Source organism: Bombus vosnesenskii, unplaced genomic scaffold (assembly GCF_011952255.1).
Source record: "Bombus vosnesenskii isolate JDL3184/JDL3185 unplaced genomic scaffold, Bvos_JDL3184-5_v1.1 scf7180000013267, whole genome shotgun sequence".
Taxonomy (NCBI): Eukaryota; Metazoa; Arthropoda; class Insecta; order Hymenoptera; family Apidae; genus Bombus; species Bombus vosnesenskii.
The window spans coordinates 1,580,431-1,595,709 of record NW_022882927.1 but is presented as its reverse complement, the minus strand read 5'-3'; the positions used below and the strand labels follow the sequence as shown (position 1 = coordinate 1,595,709).

At 37.9% G+C, this 15,279-nt stretch overlaps 2 protein-coding genes across 2 annotated transcripts in view; both read right to left on the bottom strand.

The window, feature by feature from the left end:
* LOC117230729 (suppressor of lurcher protein 1) overlaps nt 1–4,735 on the bottom strand; it is a 524,767-nt gene extending 520,032 nt beyond the window's left edge. The window contains exon 1 of the mRNA XM_033488449.1: nt 3,971–4,735. Coding sequence (XP_033344340.1) covers nt 3,971–3,973 — 3 coding nt within the window. The 5' untranslated portion in view covers nt 3,974–4,735. The remainder of the gene's footprint in view (nt 1–3,970) is intronic.
* Nucleotides 4,736–8,443: 3,708 nt separating this feature from the next.
* LOC117230546 lies at nt 8,444–13,210 on the bottom strand (the record flags this gene model as incomplete). Its single annotated transcript, XM_033488125.1, has 2 exons — nt 8,444–10,499; nt 13,148–13,210. Coding segments are annotated over 2 exons (1,554 nt in total), but the record flags the coding sequence as incomplete, so codon positions are not given.
* Between the last annotated feature and the right edge of the window lie 2,069 nt (nt 13,211–15,279).

The following is a 15,279-nucleotide window of genomic DNA, read 5'->3' as shown; positions in this document are numbered from 1 at the left end:
ATATTTGCATTTAACGAAGAATATCGGTTCAAAGCGGCAATGAAACGCGCGCAAAAATGGCAGATGACGTGGGACGAACACGGGAAATCAATTTCCAAGGCGTGAACGGGGACAACAATTCAAGAACTTTGTGCAACGAGTGCAACGCTTGTAAATGTACTTCGACAAGCGCGTGAATGGCGATTCTCGTCACGTGTGCGGGAACTCGCGCGCGCATCAAGCCGCGCACACTCCGATATCACGTAGGGGTGGCCTGCCGGTTACCGAATAAATCATTGCCCGTGAAAAATATCCCTGGACCCTTGGGTAAACGACGGAACGACGGCCTTTTGTCGCGAAACCGCGAAACTTTCCAATTGAAAGTCGAACCAGATGCAACATCGTCCTCCCTTTTCTTCCGCTTCTTCTCCTGTTACTCGACATTCTCGCGAAATCACTTTTTATGCATGAACCGAAAGATCGAGACGAAGATTAATTTTCAAATGACAAAACGAACATCGGAAACGGTGAAAAATTGAACAACTTTTTAATTAGTTCTCCACCGAAATGTAATTAACCCTGCTGCATTCTGCCTGTCATTTACGATCCAACTGTATTTTTCTAACGCTAGAAGATACTCCAGGTTTGAACAAAGTATCCAAAAATTCTATTTGACGGACGGAATTTTACGTTGAACGCTTCGAGAAGTTCAAAACCTTTTTCGTTTGCCAACATGAGAGCAAGATTGAAACATAGAAATTCGAGAACCGTAACAGAATTAATCATCGATTTGACACGTTTGAATATAAGTGTATTAGCTGTGACGAGTTTTATCGCCATTGTATCGAGTGCGATTGGACATCTGTAAGAAAATTACAACTCCATAAACGAGGGAGGGTTACGAAGCCATCTGTGCTGATTATGGTTGACGAGAGAACTGAACTTTCAGCTTAATGTTTGTCCTACGCGAGAAATACCCGATCGTGTAGAAAAAAAAATCGCGAGAACACGTCTATCGAGCGTCTGTTTGAGAATATAAAACTGGATACGTTATTAAAGTCGAGAACTTTTATAAATCTTTAGCGTCACGTCAAACGCGATTCACAGTTTACTGCGCTTTGGATAATGTAGTGTTGTAATTTCACACATGTGCATATACTCAGCCGCCTTCGCTTCAAAGCTGTGCGTGCTATTGGTTGTAAGTACGCATTCTGATAACTAAATCGTCTCGTACGAGACCTTGCTTCTTGCCACGCGACGAAGTAAACATTGCGACCACTTTAAAGTGATCGTACGTGCAGACTTTTGCCGCATGCAGGCAAATTTCTATATACCACGTATTCTAATCTACTCGATGCTCTAGTCGATAGAGTCCAGTTCAAATTTTCGCTGGATCTACAATTTGCCGCATAATAACTTATTAGATCAATTTATTTCACAGAATTTATAAGAAAAATGTGCAGTGCGATAATAGTAATTACACAAAGGCAGTGGAATAAATTCAAGCGCAAAGTAAAACAGAGACTAATTAAATGAAAAAGATATATGTGTATGTATGTAATAAATAGAATTCCTTTGAAGCAGTTAAATTAAATTCCCTTGTACAAAAGCAAATAATGGAACAATAAGAAGGTTCGAACATTAAGATCTGGCTGCATATTGCTAATTATATCCATTATGCGTATGCTAATTCTGTACACATATCCATATACGTGTAGAGAATACAAAAATGTCTTTTCTCAGTTTATGTAATATCTATACAGGTATATTAAATTACTCAGAGAAGCAAGAAGGTATAGAAACGAGCGACAAGCTTGGTTCATTTAAAATGGCTAATGTATACAATTGATTTCGCATCAGCGAGATACGTCGATTAATGTCAATGTAAGCGATATTTAAGCTAATTGCTGAACCAGCCAAACCAGTCCTCGGTCAATGCTCAGAGCATCGTTCTTCCATTATGCAGTTAGTATAAAGCAATTAAATTAAACAGTTGATACGATCGATCCAGATTGTTCAGGTGTCAGGTTATCGATGTGCATGACGCAAAGTGGGATAATATACATATAGAGTAAAATCGTGGGTGCCATTGTGTCTGACCTGGGGCAAACATATACTCAGGTATGTATGTAAATTGCGCACCTCGACACATACCGTTAATGGCTGATTGTCTCCTTTTCTATTCTACACTTTCACAGAAACAACGAGCCAACGCTTTCGATAGAAAAACTCGACGCATTCGCAAAAACTTTAAACCGAACATAAACTAAATGCTAAAGTAAATCGGTAAAAAAAACTGTTCGTACGCTATTTTTTGCCTTGGGCGCACGAGATATTCGCGTACTATATAATCCCATAAATTGATCGAATTTTAATAACGAATACTTCGATATTGTGCCAGGTGATATTAAAATGTTTCTGTTTCTGTTCCTACTTTGAAAGTTATAACAATACTATATTTTCCGTTACACGCGAATGCAACATTTTTATATATATTTTTTACGCCGTTTCCGATAATACATGTTTGAATTAGAAGCATTATTTTAATGCATTCGAAAAATACTATAAACCTTCCGTTGTACGAAACTTTGTAAAAACGTTCCAAAATGTGTTACTGTATTATTTAACGCCTCGAGTTCATATCACGAGTCTGGCTCGTCATCGTAATACCTACAATGTAGAAAAATAATGGTAATATCGTTGTATACAAAGTATACAATGACGAGATAATCCGAATTAAATGGTACATCAAGGGGTTAAAGACTATAAATTGTAACGTTAAATAACTGCATCTTTGAATTTGGTACCTTAAATGAATTTGCTGTGTATAATGAAATCCCATTATTTATACATAAACGTTGAAATACCTTAAATCAATTTACTCGTGGTAATGTCGAAGAACAATGTAATAACGAAAACAAGTCGTAATTTACGCTACTCTTTATTAACGATCATTTGCATGCCATTACTACGTTCAATGCTTCGTAACACGGAGAGTTCTTGAAAAAAAGTTACATACCTTTGTGACGATTTCGTATTTTAACTAACGTAAGTATAATTTACAGTTATACGTAATAAGAAATATCGTTTCTTTCAACCGAGATGTTTATTATACTATCGTTTTTCAAATTTAAACAAAAATGTAAAGACACTGCTCAAATAATGAAATTTAAAACGAAGTTATATTTTATGCCAACATAATGAACCAAAGTGACGAAATTACGTTTATAAATAAAATGAATCTTTTTTGAAAAGATTAATTAAACAAACTGTAACCCTCCTCCGCGACACATACGCGTCATTTCGAAAGATGAATGTATTTGGAAGCAATTTCAAGTAAAATCACCGTTATTTCATGATTTTATTTCCAATGATAAAAGGAAAATCCCATAAAAGAATGGCGCATCATACCGGTGAAACATTAATCTGGAAAGTCGATGTTATAGCCGACGAGTTTACTATGAAACGATGCAGACAAAACCGAAACTCGGACATTGAAGTACTATCCGTTATCAAAAAGAAAAAAACGAAACTGAAAACGAGAAGAGGTACACGCGAACCAATGGTCAAGCGTTGCTTTAAGCCATTTGACTGCGATATTTTACACGGTTTACGCACGACAGTACAAAGAAATGTAAACATCGCAACCGCATACAATTCAACGAAGCATGTATATTTGGACGGTCGCAACAACTCACGAGGACTCGCACACGCAATGTGAAGTTTGTTGCAATTTTTTATTCGTACAGAAGTGTCTCGTGGAAACAACAATGACACGCGAAATGGTCCTGAAAACGAACACAAACAGTACTCTACCACCGTACTAGGTATGCAATGCTACACTTCCTGAAAGATTTATGCCCGCTCCATGTGCGATTTCAGCATTTCCAGCCAGCTGCAGGGTCCAGTGAATTGCGTCTAACCAAACTATCGATAGACGAACCCGGGTTTGAATCGAGGAATCCAGCGAATAAAAATTCAGCGCACTTACCATTACGTTAAAGATGCGACGTCCCTCATGCTTCGGCGCCCGATACAAGCATTCCTTCACAGCCGGGCGACGTCTCCGCTGAATACACGACAGCCTGCACTTTGCACCAATTCATACTAAACGCACTTTCCCGAATTGCTCCCTTCACACACCGTTCATCAGAATTCCTTCGAGTACACTGACTAGGCACTCTACGACAAATCGGCAACAAACCGGCAGTGAGACTGTAAATCTTGAACACGATCGAAACAGGGATTCTAACGCTCGCTCGAATACATTCGACCGAATAGACCTCTACGCACTCGCTCAATCGCCACGTTTCAATTGCCTTCTATGCTCGTAGAAAGTAGGAAAATTACAGCAAAGAACGAACAGAGGTACACTCGCCATGGACACAAACGGACACTATTTTATTCTTTACTACATCGACTCGTTTAGGACGAACAACAGTCAAACGTAGAAAAGGATCGTCGTGACAGTTGTAACGATTCGTACGACACGTTGCCCTGTCATGTTCGCGGCATGATCGCGGGAACCATCGACAAGCGATAAGACATCCGCAAAATGATCGCACGATCGCTGGGATTTACACTTCGTATCTACGCGAAGCGACGGCAACGACACAAAACTCGCGATGAGATCGGACGTTTTCGCGAACGTGACTTGTTTTCGGACAACAAAACGTGACGGAGCCACGCGAAACGGGGTGGTTAGAGGTAACAGGGTGTAACGCACACGACTCTCCAGCGGCAGTTGACGCGACACTAGAGAAAATCCGAGTCCGCTTGCCGCCACCGGATGCCAGACGCCGGACGCCTGCGCCCTTTGCCACCGCCTCCACGAGCCACGAGATTTCGTGCAATCGACGCAACGCGCCAGTTTAGCTCACGATCATTTCGCAAACGGATGTACCGCCGACCCGTCGAATATCATTAGCTTCTTTGTTTTCCGCCGTAACATCCCCGACAATCGATAGAATTTTACGTCAAGGTTACAAAGGCATTACATCGGGATCGCAATTCAGACTTTTTCCATACGATCCAAACAAGGAATTTCGGTCTTTCGAGCTCACTTCAAATACTTTTCTCGTCGTATTATCGACGCGATATTCCTTAACGCTTGAAACTGTTTCGGATCTGCCCTCAAGACGCAGACCGCAACATCTACGAAACATCGATCACGACCAAATACAACGTACACACGATTTCTGTCGTAAAAACCAATAACATGACAATCGAGAAGAAGCAAAATAGAAGTCAGAAACAAACTATCAATATAGTTCGTAACTATTAAACTTTGTCAACAAAAAGAAATTGCCGATATTCACTGAAAATTAGAAAATAAGTTAATTGAAAATTTTGAAATAGCGCCGCATATTTTTTCTGATACTTTATCGTAGCTTCTAAAGAGACGAACAAGCTAAGGTGACTTTGTACCTCAAAAATGAAATAAAAATTTGTAAAACGTAGCTACATCATACATCGAATTATTTCTGGTGAACATTCTCATTCACACATCTCGTATATACCATATCTACTTGAAACGAATCTGCGTTAAACGAATAAAGTGGTTCGCTGTAACCACGATTGATTAAAACGGTCTTCGAATGAATTTTTTCGAAATTCTATAGCTAACGAGCTCTTCCATAGATACTGATAATATTCACAAAGTAGTATAATCGTGGGATTACGGTTAGATGCAGGCTCTTGGTAACGAGCATGGGTTAGTCAGGTCGAGTTCGGCACAGATGCAGATAATGGAATCGTAATGCTATCGGCTGATCGATGATAATTCTACATCGTTCAATGGAAAGCTTGTGGTCTGTGAAGTATAATGAGCACACGAGAAATAGTAAGCTTCTGTGATTAACAAGCTTGGCACAACGTTTCTCTCGATGCAATGGTAATTTTGCACTGATCGCTTGGAATCGTATGACCCGCAAGATAATTCTACTATAGTGACAACTATTTCTCGGAATTATTGCGATGCAGCGTTAATACTACATATATCAGTGCTTTACAATACATTTCAAATAATATCTGGCACCCTTCTTACACGGTGGATACGTACACTGCACAAAACAGCCGTAAAAAAGGTCGTGAAACAATTGATTTGTAACAAAGCATAAAACTTACGCATCGTCATTCTCTATTATATCGCAACATGTTTTCTTATTACTTGAAAAAAATCAAAGTTCGTCGCTCGACCGTTACGATGACATCTATTTCGTTTTTTCCTTTAATAATTGTCTAACAAGCCATACAAGTTTTCAGATCCCTTTGAACTCGTGAAGAACGTTCCAGATTAATAACATTTGCGATAAACAAAACGCGTTAAAAACATTGCATAACTGTAACCAAAACGTGTTAAATAGACCGTGTAAAAAGAAACGGTGTAAAAGTAAATCGTGCAAGAAAGGTACTGTGCAATAAAGATACTGTATAAAAAAAGTCCCAGGTGTATTTATAGTTACGAACATATTAATTAATGGAAGAGCTATTTATATGCGTCTACGTGTATCTCTTTTTCTACGCAAATTTAATAATATTATGGAATAAAGTTTAACTAGTTATTTATGTTTGACTTTTTACAAATTTCGATATGTACTTCCAGATTTACCAGATTTAATTTCATTACAGAAATCAACATCTACGTGTATAGGGTTCCAAACTGCTGTTGCTTGGTAATGCAGCTGTTTTGAACAGGAGTAAACAAACTTCTTACTCGAACTAGTATTCTTGTTGGAAATTATACTAAATTACACTATCACACAAATTGGAAATTACACTGTTACAATATCACATTCAATCAGAAATTTCCTTATATTCTGTACTGTAACGCGGTAGCGTTACAATTTCATCCATTTCAGATAAAATCATGCTGACAGAACCTCGTAATTTGTACTCGTAAAACAATACTTGTAACAATGCTGTGCTCTCCGTAAAAAGATACAATCAATTTTTACCTACTTTTCGTGAAATGAAAACATAAATTGTGAAACTCTGAACTGACCAAACTGATAAATTATTGTTAGTATGTAAACAGTATCTATTTCTACCGTATTTTAACGTAAAAACAACGTGTGGATTTTCGGAAATTCCGACCAACATGTTACATTACGTAAAGGAGGAATTTTATAATTTGAATACTTCGTTAGTGTAAAATAATTTCGTGTTTGCACTGATGCAACGAAGGCTACATAATAAGCCAGTCACGTTCATCTTTCTGTTTATTGTGTATTCACCGTCGAGGAAGAGCTTACAAACTCCAACGCAATTTGGATGGAAAAAATCGAATACGTCAAATGTAGCAGTTGGTGAAAATAGAGGAATAGTTGAAAGGAAACAATGACAACGCGTTCATGCATTATTGTATTTACAATAGAATAGTATCAAGCCTGTCATTGATAGGTAGGGCAATTTACGTTTCACGGTTATGTCATTAGCCCGACATAAAAGCGATTACGGCTGCTTCGAATTGCCGGCAGTAAAACGAACTTCTGCTTTAATCTGACATAACATTACGGGCCATTGAATAGAACTGGGTGTTCCTCATTTCGCGAACGAGGAATATCGGCTGCTCGATTATTGCACAAGGATAAGTTTGTCAACAATTGAATGCCACCGTTCCCTCTTCCACATTGAAACATTTTTCAACATTCTGAAATGCTCTTGATCCATAAAATGCTCGTAGGGTTGCACGAATTTAAATACGAGGAAACGAAGGGACAATACGAACAATTAATTACTAAAATGAAAAATAGTAGGTAACATACGAAATATTCATTTTCTTTGGTTAAAATACAGTAGTTAAGAAACAATAAAATTCATGTAATATCAAAAAAAATACGATAGACGCTTGGTCTATTGTATATTTAAGTTCGAGTTTTCTCGGGATAGTATAAGTTGTAAATTTAAGGTATAAACTAAGAATCGTAAGAGTGCTGGGGAAGAGAGAAAGAGAGAGAGTGTGTGTGTAAGAAAGAGTGCATGCCTTGGTAACGTTAAAGCTAAATGAGTAAAAGAGTGGGAGAAGGGTGCGAGGGTCGAGGGTCAGCATTTTTTGACCTGTGAAGACAGACGTTGTGAGCCGAGTGTGAGAATAAGACGTACGACGATATTGTAGTCAGATTTTGCATCGGGTATTGCTTGTTAAAATAAAACTAAACTTCACTTCAAATAGAACATCCTTTCTTGTCCTTACTCTAGACTATTTAAGATACTACATTCATATTATTTCGAAGCACTTTCATACGATTACAAAAAAGGAATAATGGTGCGCAGAAATGCTACTTGTAAACATTATAGTTCTATCAAAGAAAAGTACGTAGATATCGAGACTTTATCGACAACGATCTAAAAAGGAATTCAAATATTCTATTAAATCGGGCAACTTCCATTTGAAGAACATTATCGTACATTTAATAGTTAGAATATATTTAAACTAGACATACTGTGCGTAGAAAAATGTAAATATTCATTAAAACCGACTTTATTTTATTAGTACGATGCCATATTTTTCGACGTTCGCTGATACAAAAGACGATACAGCTCGTGGCAGCCATGAGCTGTATTGAGTCTGGAAGGAGTTAAGATTACGGCGAAAAGTTACTTTAAATATTAGAGGTTCCTATCTTTCCGCCTCTTGCAGGGTTTCTACAAAGTTTATTACGACCCGTAATCCCTTTTCCCTTTTACGACAAAGTTCGCCTAACGGAGAACGATGACGTCGTTTAAGCCGGCAAAGCGTCGTATCACACAATGGTTTTGAGTAGAAAATTCGCTTTCTTAACGATTCTCCGTGTAACAAAGTTACGAGCCTACACGCGTGGCCGCGTTAAATCCTTCGAATAAAATATTTGTACCATAACGTTGGATAACGAGAAAGCGAAATAGATCATTTCATCGGCAAATCGTAGAAACAATCTCTTTTCTGCTCTCATTTTAAAGTCACATTTTATCACAGACGATAATACAAGTACCAAACGTCCAACGTGCCAAAGAAACAACCAATGACCCGTGCTTTTCTTTCTCGTCCGCTAGCATTTGTCTGGATTAGCTGCCAAATACTCTCTAATTTCTTCTATTATCTCTGTAATACGCGGCTGATAGGATTTCATAATGCGGCATTGATTTTTAACGAGATCGCTGCGTCGATCACCGTACACCACGTGCTCCAGTTGATCGGTAGATCCTATAAAATATTCTTCCACCGCTTGACGCGTTAGTAGCATTATTTGCATGTTAGCGACCGCATATGCCAATGCCAGGCCTTGAATGTCCTTGCAGCTCTCAATGAATTGCGCGCGAGGTAAGCAATCCTCAACATCGAGACCCTCCGCGGCCAATTCTTTCTTCATGGTGTCACAGTAAACGTCGATAAGCGACTCGTCGCATCGACGTCTAGTAGCACGATCGGTCGACAACAGGAAACAGATCACAAAATCGATCGCTGGCGGAGAGTATCGCAGGAATTGGAAGTCTATCAGGTAACACCCGATCGTCTTACCGCTAGAGTCTTTCTTGAACATGATATTATTTGGCCATAGATCCCGGTGACACATCACGTTTCTGAATTTATTTGACGTCTTCAGCAATTCTGGTAACCTCCATACCCATTTGGTTATCCAATTCTTAATAAGAGTCGCCTCATCGTCTTTCAGCTTCTCGTTCATATCAACTATAGTGCATGCACCTTTGATGCACGAGGAGAGATACTTCTGCGCCGCCGAATCGGTCTCGATGAAAGCCACCTCCTCCAGGTACTTGCCGTAAAGGTCAAAAATCGTTTGACCGGTACTACGGCGAAGCTTCTCGTCCAGGATCAAGGATCTCGAGTGGAAGACCGAGATCGTCTTCGCTACCAGAATGCAGTGTTCATCGTCGAACGGCAGATATTTGTCCAGGTTAACGTATCCGTTTTGCCCGGCGTCCTCCAAAACTATTATAACGTTGTTCTTGCCAAAATAATAATCGGGCAACCATTTGGGTCCCTTTCCTGTGCCCATCTTCGGCACTATCTCACTATAGACAGCGATCTCCTTGTTGAACGTATTGCTGCGGACTAGAAAATCGTACTGTGGACTGGTGGTCGGTGGCGGTGTCTTCGCAAAGAATTTGAAATGCTTCGATTTGTCATCGATTTTCACCGTAACGGAGAGAGTATAGTACAAGCCCAAGAAACCATTTATCTCCCCTAAGTTATCCAAACTCCAGTGCAAAACGCGAAAGTTATTCGAGAGAAGTTTTCGCTCGACGATCTTATTGATGTCGGAGTCGGAAAGAAGAGCGACTGGTTTCTCTTTGACGGAGCAGACCTGCGACTTGGTCGAGTCGGTCAAACAGCAAGACGAATCGGCGCTAATCGTTGCCATGTCGAGGGAGCACGTTGAAACTGTCGCGACGGAGGCAATACCAACATTTATATACGATCCCTGTTCGCGATTGTCGCTTTTGTGGGATCGTAAATAAGCATCTTGAAGCATTCGAGGGAACGCCGAGAAGTGATACTTTGACAAATACGGAGTCCGCTATCAGCGACACGATTAAGAGCCAGTTAAATCACAGGTGCCACCCGAGGAAGGAGCGAAGATGCGAGTAAACGATTCGATAAAACGTCGCCGCGACGAACAATCCGATTGTAATAATTTATACATTGTGCAAATTTGTCGGACATACCTTCTAGACGAGAGGAAACGAACTAAATGATTTATGCCTTTGCACGAAGAAACATAATAAGACTGCGATAGCGCGCCTGCACGAAGAACAACTGGTACGCTGAGGTTTTAGAGGCAGGAGTTTTGTGATTCCACAAAAATGCCGCAACCAACATGGTTTCACAGTCAAAAAACGAGATATGTACTCGCGAAACGAACTTTTCTCGCGTCGATTATGTGATTTAACGCATTTCTTTTGTCACACTTTTCGTTTAATTTAGCGCGGTTCTCTGGCAAATTACATCGAACTTCCTAGATAACGCTTAATCTGCACGGAACTTTACGATCATTATTTAATGCTTGGGAAAGTACTAAAATGACAGTTTGCATGACAGTAATTACGACGTAACTGAATGTTTCAGAACAAAGAAAGTTTGGCACGACATTATCGTTTGATTATTTTTTATGCAAATAAGATAGCAGATTATTTATAGAAGCTCAGATCCCTTATAATTAGTGGGATTACAATTCATTCATATCCAAACATGATATTTTCAAAATTCGTGATGCACGTGAGATCAAGAAAGTTCTATGGCTCACGATAAGTCGAAAATTATGAACCGCGTTAGAGACATCGTTTTTAAGAAAATCGAATTTGGGTACGCGTTTATTCACAAATATTATGGTATTTAAATTTTTCCTATTATAACTTATTCTTTGTATGTATAATTATTACATAATCATAGTTTGATTCGTTTCATTAAACAAAATGTGTCAAAATAAAACGAACGTTTATTGGACGATGAAAGTAAAATTTTGACCGAACTGCGAGCTTTGGTTAAATCCTTTTTTGGAATTTTTACATACAAATTTATTAGAAAATTTCAAATGTTTGCATATGTCCTAAACGTCAACGTAAATTCCCAGGTTTCTGAATTTAATGGAAATCCAAAAAAAAAAGTATTTATTGTATACCGTTTTACCAAGCATATTTATCGAACGTTAACAAACAAATATGTTTTTCGAAAAAGTAACTTATAGCGATCTACAATGCATATACACCCGCATTCTGAAAAGAGAAACTTTTACACGTATAAAGTCAAAATGTCGCTGGCAATAAATGGATTATCGGTTGACAGATAGTTTCAAACTGTTTGACGATATCAAAAGACAGGAACGTACGATATCTTGCGAGTTATAAATTTTATACTTTTGCTACAAGTTGTCGTTTACAATTTCCGCGTGAAGACCACAGAACGCATATAGAAGTTACTTAATAAAGCCAATGCTTAAGTGCATTTCATGAGGCATAAACCGTGAATCAATATAAAGAAGATTTGAATAAATATTAGAAGAGAATAAAATGGAAATATCGACAAACGGAATATACTGAAACATAAAAAAATAAAAACGGACAGATAATGTATATCAAATATATAGACTTTTATAATTATATCAATATTTAAATTAAGCAATTCTGCATCATCAAAATAATTAAGTTTTGTTATTTAGTGTAAGATATAAATTCTAAACGAAAATTATTATCGATCGATTAAATATGATTTAATATGATATAAAATATAATGCTTATTAATTATTCGTTCATATTTGACGCTCTAAAAAGAAACTTGACGTATTTTACCGCGGTTTGTAAAATTGTTAGAAATTAATTTAAACTTGCATTTTTGCTCGAATCTCTTGGGTAGATGGAAAGCATACAACGACTGATTTCTTTTGGGAATGCCGATCCTTAAGGGGTTAATGTCGGATGCGCTTCTAGTAATTCCAGCGTACGAATATGCGATTCGCAAAAAAAAATACAATATAGTTTTATCTTACAGCGCAATAGCAGCAAATGGAAATAATCAAAATTTATGCAATGGACAATTTAGAGGAATATTATTTATAAGCGACGATATTTTACCAGTTTTATTTTCGTTTAAGATATTCAGGGGAATTTAATTGAGCATCATATGGAAACACTCAAAGTTGTTAAAATTCAATGTTCACGTTTCAAAACAATCGTTAAATGATTAATTGAGGGACTTATATCAAGTATCGAGTGTTGAACGCAGTCCGCTTTTTTTCACCCGTTAATAAAATTCAATTTATCGGTGACCGATCACTTGAATTTTTAGCAAGCGAAATATAACATTTAAGCGAGGGATAAAAAACGTAAAGCGAGGAGCGCGACGAATATTCTCTTCTGTTCAAGAGCAAAAGAGAAAGGGCGGGAAACGAAGAAACGAAAAGACGAAGGGAGAAAGAGAAAGCGTTGAAGTCCATGGGGCACTATAAAACAATTCCAAAGAAACTTCTCTTCAGGACTCTAGTAGTTGGTGAAATTTATTTGCGTTCGGAATACATCTAACTTCTTAGGAGAGCAACGTATTAATGAGGTCACACTCTAGATAACCCTTTCGGCTTCGTTACTTTACGTTACCAAAGGCAATTCGATTAAGCGTATTGCGGAGCTACGAAGGGTAGTGAACTTGCTAATATTGCCCTATGTACACGCTGGCATAATTATTGCTGATTGAGTTTTCGCTTGAGACGTTCACCCATAATTCCAGGTCGCAGTCGTTTTAATCGCTTCTCGATCGTATCGAAATGAAAAGAAGATAATTATTCAGTCCCTTTAAATTAATCAGATAATTAAATCGTCATAACTCTGCAAGCTAAGGCCCTTAAGGAGTATCATTATATAGTGAAATTATATTTTTTTCAATTTTCAAGTATCTTCTAATAATTGAAACCTCTTTGAAAAACTAACTTCGCAAATAGAAGCAGTTATTAATGGATCACACACTCTCAACAGTCTCGACCAATTCGTCGTACAAAATGAACAAATCAAATCGTAACTAACAAAAACTCGATTAAAAGTGAAATGAAATCATCAAATCAAAAACCATGGAGAATTTTGTTTGACTATCAAACATAACACAGATGCACATCGATGACAAAATCATGCAGTCGATGGACATTACCGATGAATTTAGATCGGCGAAGCGTGACTTTTTCAAGTAATAGATTCACTTCATCGCAACTTCGTTCAACTGCTATTATACAACAAATTTTCTAGCCGAGATGACTTTTTAATTGCCCGTTTGGTCACATAACAGCAACGAACGTATAGCAGCAGGCCAACAGGCAACTGCCAGTTATCGCGAGCTGCTCTCCATCTTTTTTGTTCTGCTCTTCCGTGACGAAGTACACGGGAATGGGTCGAAACAGAATTCTGATTAATTGACGTGGCTTTAATTAAACTTTTAATTAACGAGCCCAAAACAAAGAATTGAAAATAAGCGTTAGCCTGTCCCTGACCTCGGACGATTAACTAGAAACAATAGGGAAGTCTTTTCGGACTACGATGAATACCGGTGGCCACGTTTATGCGCATAAATTTGCACAAAATCTTCTTCGATTAGCGGCCAACGTTTTACCCGTCACGCGAACTTTCGCCGGCCGCTTTAAATTCGTGTCATTGACATGGATATTCTGCGAATAACAATAATGAAACAAAATGTCAGAAAAATTCAATCACCGACGCTACGCACAACGGAAAATGCGTAAATATTATATGTATTCTTGAAAGTTGATATTTATTTTTAAATTGAAAGTAGTATTTTCATATATTTGATACAGACAGCGAATGTGATTCTTGCCCCAACGGTCTATTTTATTCGATTGAATAAAACTTCCTTTTGGAGAAAAGTTCAATTTTATATTAATTTCGCAGAAATAGAACTGCAAAATTGCCAAATGAATTTCGTTTTCACAGTTTGTGTTTTTGTTAAAATTACTTTCACGGAATAATAACGCGATAGGGAAGTACAGCTACAGTACAAAAATGTTTCGTATCAATAATTCTATTTTAGCTTTCAATTTACACATACGTACTATATGTATGAAGAATAATGTAAATTACAGTTCCTTACTTCAGGCGCTTTAAGTGTTGCGAATATCGTAGTCTACGGTAGACGAGGCATCAAAAGTGACGTCAATAAATTACCCGGGCTTTTTATTCGAGACAGTCGTACAAGGACAATACTTGACATAGAACGTGAGATTCGAAACAGGCAACAGCAGAATCTGTGGCCATCGATCGATGAATTCATCATAAATATACTGCACACATCCAATCGCCAGGGTATGTGTGTTCTAGGTTACATAAAGCCTGGTCGATTCGTTTCGATACTTTCTATACCGGCCTTTGAGTTTCAGCGATCTCTCGATACCTTGCATAAAACTTGAATCCAACTTGGTATAGCGAGATACGGAGGTATATATCCGATGTCTGCACCGTGTCTACATAAGTGCACGTACCTCTTTTCATGGTGTTTCTATCCTCATATCCGGAAATAGCAATCCCAGTATCGAGCAACTTTCCAGGACATGGCAGTAAAAACAGAAATATGTATATATGAAGACATAAGGCAGAATATCTTTGAACTGTCAAAAATTGCTTATAACGTGAGAAAATCGCGAGAAATTTTAGATTTTAAAGTATCACGATGATCGGATGACATGTACTACTCACGAAAATGTTCTAATATACTAATTTCTCGCTACATGTATGTATGCGATAAATGTCCTGTAACTTCTACATATATATATTTTCAATGATTCATTGATTATAAATTTTCCTATTATA